General features: G+C 39.9%; 1 protein-coding gene across 2 annotated transcripts in view; it reads left to right on the top strand.

Moving 5' to 3' along the window:
• ARID1B (AT-rich interaction domain 1B) overlaps nt 1-17605 on the top strand; it is a 584054-nt gene that overhangs the window by 484812 nt on the left and 81637 nt on the right. For both annotated transcript variants that reach the window (XM_082250153.1, XM_082250154.1), the window contains exon 9: nt 9831-9964. In XM_082250153.1, the coding sequence (XP_082106279.1) occupies nt 9831-9964 (134 nt within the window). The remainder of the gene's footprint in view (nt 1-9830; nt 9965-17605) is intronic.

Genomic DNA, 17605 nt, shown 5'->3' with positions numbered 1-17605 from the left:
TCTATGTCCCCCTTGTGTATGTGACCATAGCCGGCCTTTCCTGTTCACCCCGAAGATGAACTACATCTACCTGCAGACACATTCAGCTCTATGGGAATGGTAGTATGCATAGAGAGGAGGATGTGACCAGAAACAATCAAATTATATATAGAGCAGTGTGTGTGACCAGAAATAATGGCACTGCTTGCTCTACATCAGTGTTCTCCAAACTGCAGCCCAGGAGCCAGATGTAGCCCCTTGCTTACTTTTAACCGGCCCTTGGGGCACTGTTTTCATCCACTATTACAAAAAATGGGGCATCATTTCTTCCACTGACACCAATGAAGGGGCAGAATTCCTTCCAATGACACCAAAGATGGGGCACAATTCTTCCCAATGACACCAACGATAGGGCCCAGTGACAAGAACAATGTGGTGCTATTCCTCCCACTGACACCAAAGATGGGCGCATTGTTTATTCCCACTGACTTCGGGACTTTTTCTACTCCCAATACCCACAGTCCGGCCCCCCTTAAGTTTGAAGGACAGTAAACTGGCCCTTTGTTAAGAAAGTTTGGAAACTCTTGCTCTACACTAATAGAAGTGAGGTGTATCAGTGGAAGATAGGGGGAATTCACAGAGCAAAAAAGAAGCATGAAAACAATGATGATATTCTTAAAAAAAATAAATAAATCAGAGCCATAGTATACCTGATGTAAAAAAAAAAAAGAGTTTAATGGCCCTTTATTGTCAATAGCCAATATTTATTGTTTTAATGCCAGTCAGGTGTCCTTCTTTCACATCTGCTGTGCATGAGAAGTTCTCATCAGTCTGTTGCTACTCCTTCGCTGCCCAATCACAGGCTTGGAGCAGGGAGGTGACTTGGTTGTGCTACCTAATTACACAGAGAAAAATTATGTCCTCGGGCTGTCTGTGCGGTTTAGCTAAACCAGGACTGTGTAATTCCAAGGGTAGGATAAACTGAATCACAAATAAATTGGAAGGTAAAACCTCTCCCATACATTTATTAATTGTTGGTGTTTTCATTGAGTTCATTTTTAGTGGGGTATGGGAAGATATTGACAGACCCAATAGAATTACAGACAGAACATTCAAACTCTATGCCAAGTCTAGGATCTAGGACCCTACCTAGTATTGCAAGGCAAATAACTTAATATCAAGCCAGTTTAAATGATAAGTCTAGCTTTAAGAAAAATAATAATAATAATACTAATGTATTTGTGTATAAAAAAAAAAAAAAAAAATTACATGTATAATTTTTTTGCAAATGAGGCTGCAAAGAATTCCAACAGTGGTCAGTGTATTGCACGCGCGATGCACAGACCACTCCAGATCCTTCTCTGTACTCAGGTACCAACTTTCAGCTACTGAGCTGGAGGGAGAGTCGATGGACCTTACCAGCGTGGTAATCACCGCACTTGTGCTCCATTTTGAACTTCAATTGCCGTGGCAGATGGGATTCGTAGTTCAATCATTCATTTGCCTTTCTTTTAATGAATGATGTGGCTGTGCAGGGGGAGGAGAATCCCCACATTCTGTGGTGGTAGGGGTCTGTTTGCAACCATGTTGCATCCTATATTAGTATGTAACATGGTCTAAAAGGTGGCATTAGCCTTTAACGTTTATAAAAGTATACTCCATTACTTCAGTGGTAGGTGATGTTTGTCAGAAGCAGAAAGCTTAAGCTGTGTAGAGAAGGCAAAACCTGGAGGTTGAGTTCAGTGAAGAGAACAGCGTGAAGAGATTTTATTTTCAGTAACACAGTTTTAGTTCAGAACAGAACCATAAAAGCCGGAATACAGGCAAGCTGATAAGTATGCAGTTTAAGTGTATCTAAAGGAGCTCCTTTACTTGCTAAATGATTTATAATTGTGTCCATCCAGTCCTTAGATTTATAAAGCCATGCACATACACTGACGCTGTACACAGTTAACCCCTCTTGGTAGTGGATCGAATACTTGTTTCTTTTGCCATACACTGTGGTTCCTCCCACCAACATATGTGTTCGGAAGTGACATATGAATCTGCAGGAGTACCTGCTGTGCCTGGTGGGGAAGCAGGTATTCCTCCCACCCAGAACTTTGGAATACCTACAGGGGTTGGTTCAGCACATGCAAAGTTAAGTATACAGTTAAACCTTGGTTTGAGAGTAACTTGGTTTAAGAGCGCTTTGCAAGACAAGCAAAATTTTCAAATAAATTTTGACTTGATATACAAGCGATGTCTTGATATACAAGTAGCCTCAAGTCACAACTGAGTATAAAAGAGAAGAGAGGCGCCTCTAAGTGTAGCAATATGGTTAAATTTAATGAAGGTACAACATTTAGCAACTCACATGGTTGATGATTGGAACAGGCACATCTAAGGATGCAGGCATCAGGGGTAAAGCTGTCCACATAGACCATCTTTTGCACCGTGATTTGCAATGATTTCCACATCGCGGTCGCGGTGACTCTGCCCACGATCGCTACGCTGACATGTGAACGTAGCCTTATAGATATGATTCTGTATACAAGTGATTCTGTTGCCTAGAAGATCACTTTTAAAGCCAAACATAAAACATTGTTAATGCAAATATGTATTTATTGGTAAAAAAAAAAGAAAGAAAGAATTGAGAAAAATGCCCTTATAAGTCCTTTGCTGCTCCTTCAGTGTCCTATTACAGGGTGACCAATCTGAACTCTAGGCAGGTATAATAGACACATAGTAATGCAGCTTTATTATATCATTAGCTATATCATTATTACAACCTTAGGTGTATTTTTTAATATTGTAAGCACATGAATTTAATTTGACCCAATATAATCCTTTTGTAGTCCCTGTTCCCAAGAGCTACAGTGTGAGAAATATGAGCTCATCAGTGTGCTGCTTCTGCTTTCACTATCCATTAACAGGCTGGGATGGGTCCAGGATGACCTGGGCTCACAAGAAGTGTATTGAATGATGCTAGCCATCAGCCTTGAGGGTATCTTTTTGGGGAAAAGAAGTGATGCAGTTGAAAGCTTGTAATTGAAAGTAAATATTTTTATGTTTTTTATCTTTAAATGAGCTGTTACATTTTATCTTGTTATGTTTGGTGTTCCTCTTTAAGAGCCGGTTCACATATGAGCGATCCGACTTGCTGGGGTGACCTCACATCGGAGCGGCCGGCACGGACTTCATATCATTGAAGTCAATGCAGGTCGCTCCGGGTCGCCCCAAAGAAGCTCCGGACTTGTGTCGCTCCTATTAGAACGGGTCCACAGCTTCTCTATGGCAGGCGACCTATGGCGACCTGTCAGGCGACCAGGTCGCCTGACAGGTTGCCCCAGTGTGAACGGGGTCTTACGGTGGTGGAGAAAAGTAAGATCACCAATGTGTGCTTGTCTGGCAGTGCTGGTTGAACAAATAACACATCGCTTGGCAGGTAAATTAGCTCTCATATAAACATATTTTACTTATATATTTAGCTTTTTGCTTCATGTTGAGCTTTAGGCTTCATATACACTAGCCTACATTTACCGCGACTACGGGAAAGTGAAAAACCCTGCAAAATCACGGCATGTTTTTTCCGTGTTTTTGCCACATTTTGCGTTTTCCCATGGCCGGAGGTCAAAACATTTCTAACCTGAATGTGATTTTTGCACATTCAGGAAAGGGAGGTTGAAGCTCACCTAAACACGACAGCTTCTAAACTCTACTAAAAGCCTATGTATACATTGACTCATAGGCTTTTATAGAGTTGAGTTTAGAAGCATTGGCAAAAAAAATGCCAAAAAGCTCCAAAACTCAAGTTTGGGAGCTGCTAGTGAATATGAAGCCTAATTTTGGTTCTAAAAGCAAAACATTCCCTGCATTAAGGTGAAAAATTCTCCACTAGCTCTTCTCCTCCCCCGCCCCTAAATACTTACCTGTTCCAGCGCTCTCCCCATCTGCAGCACCACTCCTCTACTTTGGTCTCCCTGGAAACACAAGCAGCAGTGGGAGCCATTGGATCCTGCTGCTGTCAGCCAAATCCTGTTAAAAGGGAGCAGAGGACATGGCTATGCCGTGCTGTGTGTGTCTATAGATGCACACAGTCCGGCTTAAGAGCATGCTTGCATAGATGCCCCCATAGCACATGGCTTGCTATGGGGACACTCGCAGGGAGGAGAAGAGAGTGCCAGCGGGTGTATGCCAAAGAGGTAAGGGACCAGCTCTGTGCAGTATCCTTACACAGAGTAGGTAAATATAGTTAAACAATATTTTAGTTAAACCAGATTGCCTTTAGAATCTCTTAAATAATTTTTTCATATCAACAATAGTCACCACCCTCTTTTCCTTATTGAATATAGAACCTTCTTTGTATAATGCTCTTAGTATTGTTGCTTTCCATATAGATAATGTAATTCACATACTGTATATTACTGCATTTCTCACATAAATTTAGCTTACATTTAGGCTTGTGAAATATTGGATATCAGTGACACTATTCAATGTTCTTTTTACAATTAGAAGAGTTCAGTTGCGAAGGTCACAAAGAATCTCATATGATGCTTCAGGAATGCTTTTACTGAGAAAAAAAATAATATACTCTGTGCTCAAAAGTATTGCCATACTAGCCAAATAAATGTTTAGAGCAGTGGAATGTACGCTTTTTTTTATTAAGTCATTATCTCTTGCATCAGTTCAGAAATGAAAGTCATTGTGCAGTTTTAGCTTCCCCTTGTCACATTGTTAAGTCTCATCTGAGAGATGACACTTTGTATCAACTGATTAACCTGTATAAAAGAATGCCAATCACTTCTAAATGGCATTATAGGACAACTATTGTGAAAAATGTTGTATTCTGATACCCATGTACAGTTAGTAGTGTAGTAGTAATATTTAATGTACAAATTCCTTCTTTTTTTCAAACTCTTCATTTTAATTGAACAAAAGGAGACAACTCACATTTCAAAAGGCATCTTGGTTACAGTTCAATGGCAATCTGAAATAGCAAACATGTCTTCAACCGGCCCAACCTCATGTCAACTTGGGCTGTAGAGAAATGTGTTTACATTTTCTCTACACTTCGTTTTTGTTTCTCTAAGTGTAAAAGCTATAGATTTGGGAAGGCCATGTGTGGGAAGAGGTGCGTGATATGAGTAACAGAAGAAAAGAGATGGAGCAGGGGAAGAATAGAGCAAAGTGAGGGTAGGGATAAAGACGGTGGAAGTATATAGGTGTTTGGGAATTGGGTTGAGGGGTAGGTGATGAATGAGTCTGGAAGAAGGTGATGAATGAGTCTGGAAGAAGAAGGATAGGTCAGGTACTTAGGGGGAGATATAAGGAAAGAGGAGAGGGAGGGTGAGTTGGGTCACACCTGACTCCCACTGCCACACTACTAACCGTGTTACCATACCAGTGCAGCCAGTAACATTGTCCTTGATCAACACCACACCAGTCGCAGTTGCACTAGATCAGTGCAGCAAGCAACAGTGTTCCTCATCCCCGCCACATGATTCCCAGTGTCACTAGATCAGTGCAGTCTGCAACAGTGTTCCCGAGACCTACCTCAACAATATTTTAACACGAGAGTGCTGTCTAGTATTCTTGTGAGGTAGTAAATCATTTCCAGACATACTTTGTGGACCTTAAAATAACAAAAGATGTGACGCTAATAAAGAGTGTCCATATAACATAAAATGGTTGATATTGCTTCATACAAATGAGTCCAACAGCAGATGTAAAAGGAGAGCCTGACACCAGTTTGTGTGAAGAAGATAATACTCTGCACTACCGTGATCTAGCCACGCAGCTTACCAGAAGCAGTGGACCCTCAGATTATAGAGTGGTCACAAAAAGCCCAATGATATCAGATCCAGATCTCCTAAACACTTCAATGACATTGATAGTGAAACAATCGGTTGTCCAGGGCTTAATCAATTCCTCAGTGGTCAGCAAGAGTCAAAAGGCATGTATGGAATACATCCACATAAAAATATAGCTAGAAAGACTTCCATAGTGTAATACATTCAATAAATAAGTTTAACATGTATTAAGTAGCAATGATGTTATTAGAGTCGATACTATATGGATCTGAATTTGTCATGTTAAGTCTTTCATTAGCATTGTCTCATTCATCTTCCAAAATCACACGTCTGTGGACGGACGAGTACATTCCTTTTTTCATTTAACGTGGCTTTATTTTAATTTTGTTTCACACTTGCATGTAGACAAAGCTGTCCAACAAAAGTGGCAGAGACAGAGGTTGGGATAGACTATAGCACTGCCAGATCTGCTTTTTGTGGGGTATTTTTTTTTTCCTCCAAAGAACATTTTCAGACACATAACATTTACGGTATTTTTCGGCGTATAAGACGACTGGGCGTATTAGACGACCCCCCTAATTTTCATCTACCAGTAATACTTATACTTAGGTTACCTTGGAGATATTATACTCGGCGTATAAGACGACCCCCAATTTTTGGGGGATTTTTTTGAGGTTCAAAAGTAGTCTTATACGCCAGAAAATACAGTACATATATTGCGTGGTAGTTAGTTTCAGTGGCATTCATTTAGAATGGTTACCCATTGCACAATGAAAATAGCATACTTGCACATTATGGCATGCTTACCTTTCGGTGTCCCTCCTCCAGCAATGCAGCATCCGTGTTCTCCCTCCCTGATCCCCAACATTTTTCTTACCAAATGGTAAAAAAATAATTCTCTAATGGTTTTGAAAAGTAGAACCTTAGAGGAGTTATTTTTTTTTTCTTATTTTTCCCCATTCCATTCAAAACAAAAAAAGAAGGTTTTGGGTATAGACACACTTTAAACATCTTACTGAAAGTCAATTTTCTTTTTCAAACAGAATCACAAAAGCTACAAGGAAGAGTACTGTGCAATTTAGGTCTGAGACTATGCATGGCTCATTACTATTACTACTACCATGACTGCTTGTGGTCTATGGGGAACTTTAAACCTAAAACCTTGCTTCCACCGTCTCTTTCCATTCAGGCTTTTCTTCTGCCAGATTAATGTTCTGCTTCACGTCACAGCTGCCTGTCATTTACTGGGTGTCATCTATCCACCATGATTTACTTCTCCCTTTCCTTTTCTTTACCTGTTGCCAATAATTGGCATTTTCTCTTCAATATTCTTTCCAACAGATGTGGTTTGCTATATGGAGTCTTTACAGCACCTCACATATAACTTGACTCATTCTATAATGTTGATGACATTTCCTAGCTTATCCAAGCCTCTTCTTCAGTTCAGATAAACCAAAGAACTGAAGATTTGGCTTAAAAAAAGCTAAGAAACCTCTTACACATTGCAGAACAAGCCTGTTTAAATGTGACTACTACTGTAGACTACAAGGAAACATGCAGTCAATATTCTAGCTATTTTGTATTACTATGTATTCATATTTGTCTATTTATTTCATTCAACCATGTTATGAGTTTGCTCAGAGAACCCGTTTTAATAGATTATTTTACCAAGACAAGAGTACTTGGGCATGTGTCAGTACAGTAATTAGCAATATATTCGATTATAAGTAACAGGTTTCCTTCTAATATGTCCGTATTTATAATGAAGGCTAGCCATAGATGGATCGGGGTTTTCTCAATCAGCCAGTAGGCTGATAAAAAAAAAAAAAAATGGGATTCCACTATCCACACAAGCAAGGGGGGTGTAGGAATCTTCCAAGCTGTGCTATTGTATTTTAACAGCAGGGACTGTCCGCTGTCAGAATGCACTGATCAGCACTGCAGGCACTGATCCAATGAATTCCAAAAAACAACAATATCTCTCCTGCACTCGAGTGGTATGCGGGAAGGTGAATATTCTAGGCGTTTTTATGACAAAAATGAAGTGGTCTTGCTGCCCCCCTCAGGACCAAGGGTATCCCAAAGGCACTACAAGAAAACAACAAGAGAAGGGCGCACCGATCTTGTGCATTACCACTTAAAAGTTTATTAAATTCAAAGAAGGATAGCGTACAATATACTCACAAACGTAGCATATGAACAAGCATATAGGAAATGGGCACCGCTCGCTTCCAGGACACTTCTCTACTGCTGGATAGAGTGATGGCGTCCTCAAAACCTGATGTGGCTTACACGTTTTGAGGGAGGACCCTCTTCCTCAGAGCCAAAATCGCCAACAGTCTTGTCCAACAGTCTAACGATCAACTTCTGTCAAGTGGGAACCACCATGAATGAATAGAAATTCGACCAGTCCCTGCTTAACCAACCGAAGTACAATCCATTTATGGCCATCCTAAGGCTGGCTTGACACATTTGTGTTACAGTAACATGCAGAAAACCACACGTTTTAATGGTGTTATTTATTTTGAATGGTATCCCCAAGTATGAGAACATTAGCAGGTAGCCGCCTTGCTCTACAGTGCATTGTAATGCACATGCCATGTTTTGTGGTGCACTCCGTTACAAAATTAGTGCAAGTCCAATTAATTTTCCATTGCGGCGTATTAACAGACCATTTAAAATGAATTGGTTGTTCTACAGCAACACATGGCAATGCAGGGAATTCTGAATATTAACCTGGAAATATGTTTAGGGGCTCTGAATGTAGGTTCATCTTGGATGTGATTTGCAGTTTCCACAAAACTCTCTTATAAGCTTCTAATACTATGCAGCTTTTTGTTAGAAAGATAGTAATTTAGAGTGAAGTATTTATAAGGATTGAGCTACTAAAATGACAATGTTTGCTGATATCAGACCCAATTAAGTGCTTGTGCATGTAATCTGTTCTTCCTATTTTCTAATCTTTAAATTTGCCCTATGTGCCCCAATTAAAGGTGTGACCACCACCCCTCACCCCACATTACACGAAATGTGCCTGTCACATTGTCCTCTCAAAGGACAATGCATTGTAAATGCCATAGTGCACCTACTTAAGGTTGATTTTTGCACACACCCTGAATGCTATCACGGCATGCAAGCTAGGGTTTATGAAGATGTCCACAGGCACAAGGAGTTGCCTGCTATTACCAACATAGGTTAGCTGATTACAGGCCTCTGTAAATAGGTGTCAAAACCTCTAATTTACCACTGCCGATTACTCAGCAGCATGATTATAAGGGTAAAAATGAATCTCTATACTGTTTCTATTACTCAGCAGCATGATTATAAGGGTAAAAATGAATCTCTATACTGTTTCTAGCTGCTGTGATCTTGCTTCATGTGTGACAAATTCACTTTTACAATTTAATCACATAAAGCGCAACCAGCAACAGTGACTTATACAGCTAATTCGAGGATGGGTTTTCTCTGTCTTCGAAGTATTGCATGTTGCTTATTAGCAGTCTTCTTTTGTGACTCTCAAGAGCCAAAGCTGTTTTTCAAAATTAACAAGAATCCAAACAGCTTTTACCTTGATGCCTGCTAACCGTTCACGGACATGTCTTGTAAAACAGCTGATATGTTGCATTACAAAGCAAACGTTTGTGTTATTTTCTTGTTTTCTAATTAACTAAGCTATATATTTCTAAACCCATTTTACTTTTTTCCATGCCGTGTTTTGACAGGCATTGCAAACACTTTTCCTTGTAGTGCCATTTGTTAAATGTTCTGTGACAGATGCTGAACTACCCAGATATGTGAAGAACACCTTCCAACAGTTTGATTCCAAGGACAGTGTTTTGTCTTGATATATTTTTCAATTGTGATGATTTGTAAGAGATACAACTACTATACAAAAATAACATAGCTACACAAAGTTCTAAATTCAGTTCAGTTGCAGTCAATCTATATAACGTATGATAGCTATATACACTCAGCCAAAGCACATTTCCTATAGTAGAATGTCGTGTTTTGATATATATATATATATGCTTAATGTTTGCTTGTCATCTTCTTGCTCAGACAAAGCGGGTTTCCTGGGATGAACCAGAGCGGCCTTATGGGATCCAACTCTCCATACAGCCAGTCCTTGAATAGCAATGCTGGCATGATGACTCCACAATCATCCCCATACAATATGATGAACAGTTCAGCAGGTAAATTTCATGTTTGTTTTACATTAAGCACATAAGAGATTGGAATCTGTTTTATGTTTTGCTCATGCACGTGCGATATTCTGTGTTTGGTTATCTAATGCAAGTGTGGTTGAAATCTGTTTTGTCTTCCCTGTGGAAAAGTATTATATGGGCATTCCCCTGTACTTCTGTTGCAAAGATATTTCACTTTACTTATTATCAAAACTGTATAATAATATAAGGTTGGTGTACAGCATAACTTTACAGTGCAAACCCACCAAGCCCACGACTCCCCTGACAAATTTTACACCACGTGGGCCACGTGGCTTAATTTTTCCCTTTCCTCCAAATATGGCGAATTAATGGGAGCTTCAGGCTAAATAGGCTAATTGGCTGCGTCCCCTTCTTTTCGCCATGGATGTGGCTTGCCCTCAATGTTCTTTCCCCCCCCCCCCTCCTTTTTTTTTTTTCTCTTCTCTTTCTTATTCTTCCTTTCCCTTTTCCTCTTTCCCCCCCCCCCTTTTTTTTCTCTCTTCTCTTTCTCCTCCTTTCCCAGTGTATTGTCCTTGTTTCGTCATCCTTATCCCAACGTCCTCCCCTTCTACCTCTCCCTTACCTCCTGTAACATCGTAGTACCTTGGTAAGAGGAGATACCAGTTTACCATTTGCCCTTACCTGTGTACCAGCTCTCCCCGGCTTAATTATCGGCATAACCCCCCCTCCCCTTCATTGTGCCCCTAATCTGGTCCTCATCCAACCTCCTCTGGTGCATGCTCGGGGGTCTTGGGCACAGTGTGCTCCCCTTGGGGGTGCCCGACCCCCCGATCGTGTGCCCGGGGGGCTCCCCTGGTTTCATTTGCAGGATCCGCTTCTCAACCGTGACCCGGCCGAGGGGGTTCACTTTTCTTATGGGAGAACTATAGCATTCAGTTCAGACACTTACTGGTACTCGAGCGCTGCTTTCCATGCACAACTTGCCCTATTCCTGGGTCTCTTCTCGGTACCTGTTATTGTCCTAACTAAGGTTGTTTGTTACCACTTGGTCTTGGATTTTTGTACACTTTTTGTAACCTTACTTGTTTGCTTATAAAACTTTCAATAAAGTGTTTATAAAAAAAAAATAAGCTAAAAAAAAAAAACTTAACAGTGCAAACACTGCATTCGATTCCATATTCTTTTTTGTCACATCTGGCTAGTTCCTTTTACTATCCTAGAAAAATTGGCATTTTAGGCCATAACCTAAAAAGCCAATTTTTCTAATATAGTAAAAGGCATTAACATGTAGCTTGAATCTTGACGATGGATAGGTATTGGCGTGCTAAAGGAATGGATCAAAAAGACAATCCGGTATGGTAAAATTGTACTTTTATTTAAAGTCGATAGCCAACCTGTTTTGTGTGTAAAACCCATCATCTTGTGGACTGCAAGAAGAAAAGTTGTTGGTGTTTTTAATGTTACATTCAAAGAGGAAGGATTTGTGTAACTTACAAAACACATTGGCTATCGACTCTCATTAAGGGATTTTACCATACCTGACCGTCTTTTTGATGCATTCCTTTTCTCTGCATTATCTGTTGCACTTTTTCATCCATAATCCTCCCCAGTAGTGGGTAGTCACCTATAGCAAAGAATAACCATGCTTGAATCTTGAAGATGGATAGGTATTGGAGCCCCAAAGGAATGGATCAAAAAAGGCATTCATGTATAGTAAAATTGTACTTTATATAAAGTAGTTAGCCAACGTGTTTTGGGTGTGAAACTCATCTTCCTGTGGACTGCAAGAAGAAAGGTTGTTGGTGTTTCTAATATTACATTAGAAGAGAGGGGGGGATTTGTGTAACTTCCAAAATACATTCGATATTGACTGTCATTAAGGATTCTACTATACCTGACCATATTTTTGATGCCTTCCGTTTGTCTGCATTATTTGTTGCACTTTTTCTTCCATGATCCTCCCCAGTGGTGGGTGGTCACCTATAGCAGGGAATAACCCAATACCCATACTTGAATCTTAAAGATGGATAGGTATTGGAGCGCCAAAGGAATGGATTAAAAAGACAATCCGGTTTGGTAAAATTGTACTTTATTTACAGTTGATAAGCAATGTGTTTTGGGTGTAAAACCCATCTTCCTGTGGACTGCAAAAAGAAAGGTTGTTGGTGTTTCTAATGTTACATTAGAAGAAGGGGGATTTGTGTAACTTCCAAAACACATTGGCTATCGACTGTCATTAAGGGATTTTACCATACCTGACCTTATTTTTGATGTATTACTTTTCTCTGCATTATCTTTTGCACTTTTTCATCCATGACCCTCCTTAGTGGTGAGTGGTCACCTATAGCAAGGCGTAACCTAATCATACTTCTGTTACAAGACTACAATGTTTAACACAAAACTGTATCAGACCTGACGCCACCCCTAATGCAACTTTACATAGTTTGAATTTAGCTTCTTTGTCAAACTACCTTTTTCTGCTTTGTAACATGGTGGTTGGAAGATGTGTTTGGCACAGTTATCCATACCAGTCTACCTATATGCCATACATCTAAGGCAAAACCTAATGTAACCTATATTTCTCTATTTATCTTGCCCCTCCTTTATGGTTAAATACAACTAGTAAATCTCTTAGCTTTTAATGAAGTTAGTGGCTGGACCACAAAAATAAACTACAATTACAATTACAATAATTACAGTGAAAGACAACTGAATGCAAACATCGAAGATTCAAGCTTTATAATGAAAAAATGCACAAAATGGGATTACCTTTGCTGAAAACCACAAGTTAAACCTATCAGTAGATTAAAAAATAAAGGCAACTGAAATTATATGTAAATTATGACCTTCCTATAAAAGTGAAATTGGACCTATTAGGCACACCTAATAATAATTGTAAATTGGATTAAAGGACCATTAGGGAGGCTTGACAGTGTCAAGATTTTCATGGATTTTCAGCTGCTCTTGTTTTTTTTTTACATAAATTTGAATTCCCCAAGTTTGTGACCGGTTTATTCTAGTTGTTTTTTTTTTTTTTTTTTGACCAATATCATTAATACTACAGTGCAGGCACCAAATGCTACCTGAGAAGATCATCTGATGTGTTCTTCTGCAAGCTAAATACATTGAAACTCATAGTGTAACTAAGTTTTGACATTTACGGTTAAACAATAAACGCTAGCTCCTCCCTCTCACATCATTGGTATGTTCTTATTGGTGGTGAGGCTGCCAGTCATAGTGGTCGGCCAATAGTAACATGCAGGAGAAAGGATGGGGCAGAATAAGTATTAAGCATTACTTGGATCTGTCCTAAATTGACACCTATAAAAGTGAAATTGGACCTATTACTCACCTGAGCTTCTACGCACCTGGCCTGCAGAAGAAAGATATGCACAGGCACCATAGTTCTGGAGCCTGACAGTACTATTTTGGTAGGGACAGACAAACCTTAAGGGATGCAAATGCATCTATCTGTTTAGGTTGGGTTTTTTTCTCATATTGATTTCAACGAATACTACTTTTGTTCTTTACAAATTAAATTGTTATATACATATATTTTTACAACTGCTACATATTCTGTGTTATGTGCAAATTGCCCATTTTTGCTGCCCCTTTGATAACAGAACACTGGGGCCATGAAGTTGATGGATAGATATAAGGAAGGTAGTATTTTACCATGAAATATTCTGTTTGCTGAACTGGTTTCTAGGCAGATCTGTAAGAATTCCTCTCTTTAGAAATAAACCCAACACTGAGACTCATTTTATTACCACTGATTTGCCACCACAGAGAATGAAAACCCACGTGTTAATTTGAAAATGATCCTTTAAACTGGAGCAACTTCTAATAACCAGCAGTGTGCATATTGACAGCCAAAGCAAAACATTAACAGCTTTTAAAATAAAGCTCTTTGATCTCTCACTGCTGCCTTTAGCCAGTGAACTGTTTTAATTGAATACGGGATTTTTTTTTTCCCCTGTGCTTACTATTGGTAAAACATGTCCTCTAGCCATGTGCTTCATTTAATAAGATACTGTAAGATACTGGTTTTAAACTTCCAATGCTGTGAGAAACTTTAAAGCTAACAAGTGAACATTGCAGAAATAATACTACAGCATGTATTTTCAAGTGTTTACATTGAGTTCAATGAAATAAAATACATGTGCCTTAACCATGGACAGTATGAACGCCGTCTATAAAGCCCAAATTTTTGATTTTGCAGTTCAGAAATTTTCCTTTTGTTTTGGATAAAGCAGAAAAGGGTTAGAGCTTCTGTTGTGTTTTTATCTAGGTTCCTATAAAAAGAGATGTATGGGATTATAAAAGAAACAATCATTCTTACCTAGATGGCTGCGGCAACAATCCCAGCTGCAGCTGTCCCCGGTTGAATCTAAAGCCCCGTACACACGATCAGATTATCGAACGATCTGTCGTCCATTTTCTGTGGCATGCTAGTCTGATGTGGAAAGTGAAGAGGTTATTTTCATACAAATTTTCCCGTACGACAGAATTCTACTTCAGAAGTGATGTCATGTGTTGGATTGCTTTGTATGTTTTCTTTCGTCTCTCAGCATGCCTAGTCTTGCTCTTAAGATTTTTTTCCGTCGAAATCTGTACTAATGAGAGGAAAATTGTATTACGGACGAAAAAAATTATATAGCCTGCACATCAGGATTTTGTCAGCCGAAAAGTCGGAGTTGGCTGTCGAAAGCACCATACTAACAATCGGAAAATCGGCAGATCGGTCGTCGGACAAATTTTCCCTACAGATTTTCTTATCCTGTGTACGGGCGATCAAACACCGCTGATTGCTCAGCTCTCAGTCTTCCTCCTGCAGAGAACTGGTGACTGTCAATCATCGTCTCTCTGCTTTGCCCCCCCCCCCCCCCCCCCAGCGCTCACTGGCGTGCTGGGCTGTGTAAGGGGTGGTAGCAGCTGGCTAATGTTCTCACTGAGAGACTAAGCACGCAGTGGGTCCAGGCATCTGTCAGTCCAGGATCATATGGCTAAAAACAGGACACAGGAGTGCAGAACTAACTGCACTCTTATGATCCATAGGGAAAGTATAGACCACAAATATTTGGCTAAACTTCTCCTTTATGGAGATTTCCCTTCACTTCTCGTCAGAAGATCAAATGATGGGTATTCTTTCCAATGGGGACACAAACAAAACTGTTTTATTAATGTTGGGGAAGGATCTGAAATTCTGAAAATGTTTTTTAATTGATGTGTGTTCCTTGCTGCCCCAGTGATATCAGTACTTCCCCATACGTGCATGATTAACACAGAGATAAGTAAGATAATCTCACCCATTAGGAGGTCATTAACTTAATTCAAACCTGACTTGTTCTTTTTCCATGCTCTATACAAAAGTAAGAAAAGAAAATTAAAATCTTAATTCAATGCAGTAAAATAAATCCATGCCAAAGCAATATTTCTGTTTGTGAATTGAGCATTTTAGGAGCAAAATACCAAGTAACAATCCAAATTCCATTAGAATACAAGTTAGTGAACGAAGACTGGTATATCCTACAAAAACTGTACATCCCTAGTTTTGGAAATCTGTGGCATAGTCAAAGCATTTATTAGATTTGCCAAAGATATACTATACTACAGAGTAAATTGAATCGCTTAAAAAAAACTTTCTGTTGGCTGGGCAGGAAAGTCATCCTTAATTAAAAAGCGCCAATCTGTTGGATTCTGAAATGATAATCAAAATGTCTCTTTTTTTTTAGGATAGTCTTTAGTCACATCCAAATTCTGTGGTTTTAAACAATAATGTTAACTCCAAACAAGATCAGTGTAATTTTTTAGCCCCGGTTCACATCAGTGCAATCACAGACATCGCATGTGATTTGGAGCGCACTGCTCTGAAAATCACATGCGATGTCTGTGCAATGCGAATATAGCCGGCTGAATATATGGCTGAATTAGCATCGGATTCGGACACAACACACACAGGACCCTTTTTTGGTTCCGCAGCAGAATCGGATACATGTCCAAACTGCAGTTTGCACTGCAATATGCAAAGTAATCTGGGGGGTGTCGTTACCATTGTATTGACACCCCCAGCGATTCACATATGGAAGTGTAAACTGCCTGCCATTTAAATGCGATGTGGGAACCCACAGTGGATTTGCAGGGTTCCCGCAGTGCATATGTATGAACTGGCACTTAGGCCTGTTAAGCTTCATGTCTGCAGGCACATCCAAATGTAATGCTACTGAGCTTTAAAATATGAATTCCAAACAAGTTCAAGTTGTGACGACAGCAGTTTCAAATCCCACTGCTGCCAATGTGATAATGTCTTTTCTGTTGCTTGAGTTGAATGAAAATATCTGGCCAATCAAATAAATTCATATATTTTTGTATACTACATGCCATGATCTAATAACCCATATTTAATTGTGCAGCATAAAATTACCTTTTGAACAAGACCTTTTATAACTAACCATTGAAATGTTCCTTCCTAACTAAAAGTAATGTACATCACAGGCCCTCTGCCCCTGGTAAGAAAAGGGTGTTTAGACCTAAAATTATGGTTTTTAGTTGTTACATGTGAATATATTCTTATTCTTGATGTAATGTTATGAAAAGCGATTACATTCTAACTCTTCAGACAAAGAGACATATTTAACCAGGAATGTGTGTTCTGTAGGCTTTATTATTTTATGATAAGTCAAAAAACCTGGCCTAATAGATTGTTAGCTTGGACTAACGAAGATACAGCCAAAGAGATGCTTAACCCAAAAAATATGTAACTCCAAACAAGTGTAGAATTCTTTTACATGCTCCATGTCTTAAGGCTCATCAAAATGAGGTGACTTTTTTATGGATACCTAGAGCAGGGGTGTCAAACCCAATTTCACCGAGGGCCGCATCAGCATTATGGTTGCCCTCAAAGGGCCGGTTGTATCTGTAAGACTAGATGTCCAGAGCACCTCACCTTACATCAGATGTCAAGAGCCCCCACTATCAGAAGTGAAAAGTCCCCCACCCTCCCTTACATCACAGTTCACCCTCTTTATCTTGTGCTGCTTCCTGGAAGGAGCTGGGAATGGAGCTGGGAAGCAGAAAGTGCAAGGTCTGGAGGAGAACCAGAGGAGGGCTAGAGTTTGCTGAGACCAGGGGAGGTAGAGATCAGGTGGTGCTGCAGCTGAACAGAGAGGTACAGAATCTGTATGAGGAGTTCTGTTCTCCTCTCTGCTGCCGACTGCTGAGACAAGGTAGGAACAGAGATGAGGGGGTAGCTGCAGGAGAGGTGCGAGGGCCACATGAAATGGCCTGGAGGGCCGCATTCGGCCCGCGGGCTTGTGTTTGACACACGTGACCTAGAGTGTCTTCTAAATCTTGGCTCCCTTTATAGGATACAGCTTGGATAATTGTGGTGGAATAGTGCACTGTATGCATTGAGTGTTGTAGTATGGTAAGCAACGGGTTAAGTTGCTGTCTGCAAAATGTTACAATTATGTATATGTCTGGGAGCTGGGTGTGGCTGAAGTTAGTTGCATGCTGATGTGCAGTGAATAAAGAAGCAACCTGAACAGCCTGTCTGTGTTAATACACTACATTTTGGCGACGAGGATGGCTAGCTTTCTGGATTTACCGGCTATCGGACCGTTTGATGTGTCTGGAGACCACACTAGTCTCTCACAGCGCTGGGACAAG

Source organism: Pelophylax lessonae (assembly GCF_965119305.1).
Source record: "Pelophylax lessonae genome assembly, chromosome: 3".
NCBI lineage: Eukaryota > Metazoa > Chordata > Amphibia > Anura > Ranidae > Pelophylax > Pelophylax lessonae.
This window is presented reverse-complemented; position numbering and strand designations above follow the sequence as displayed.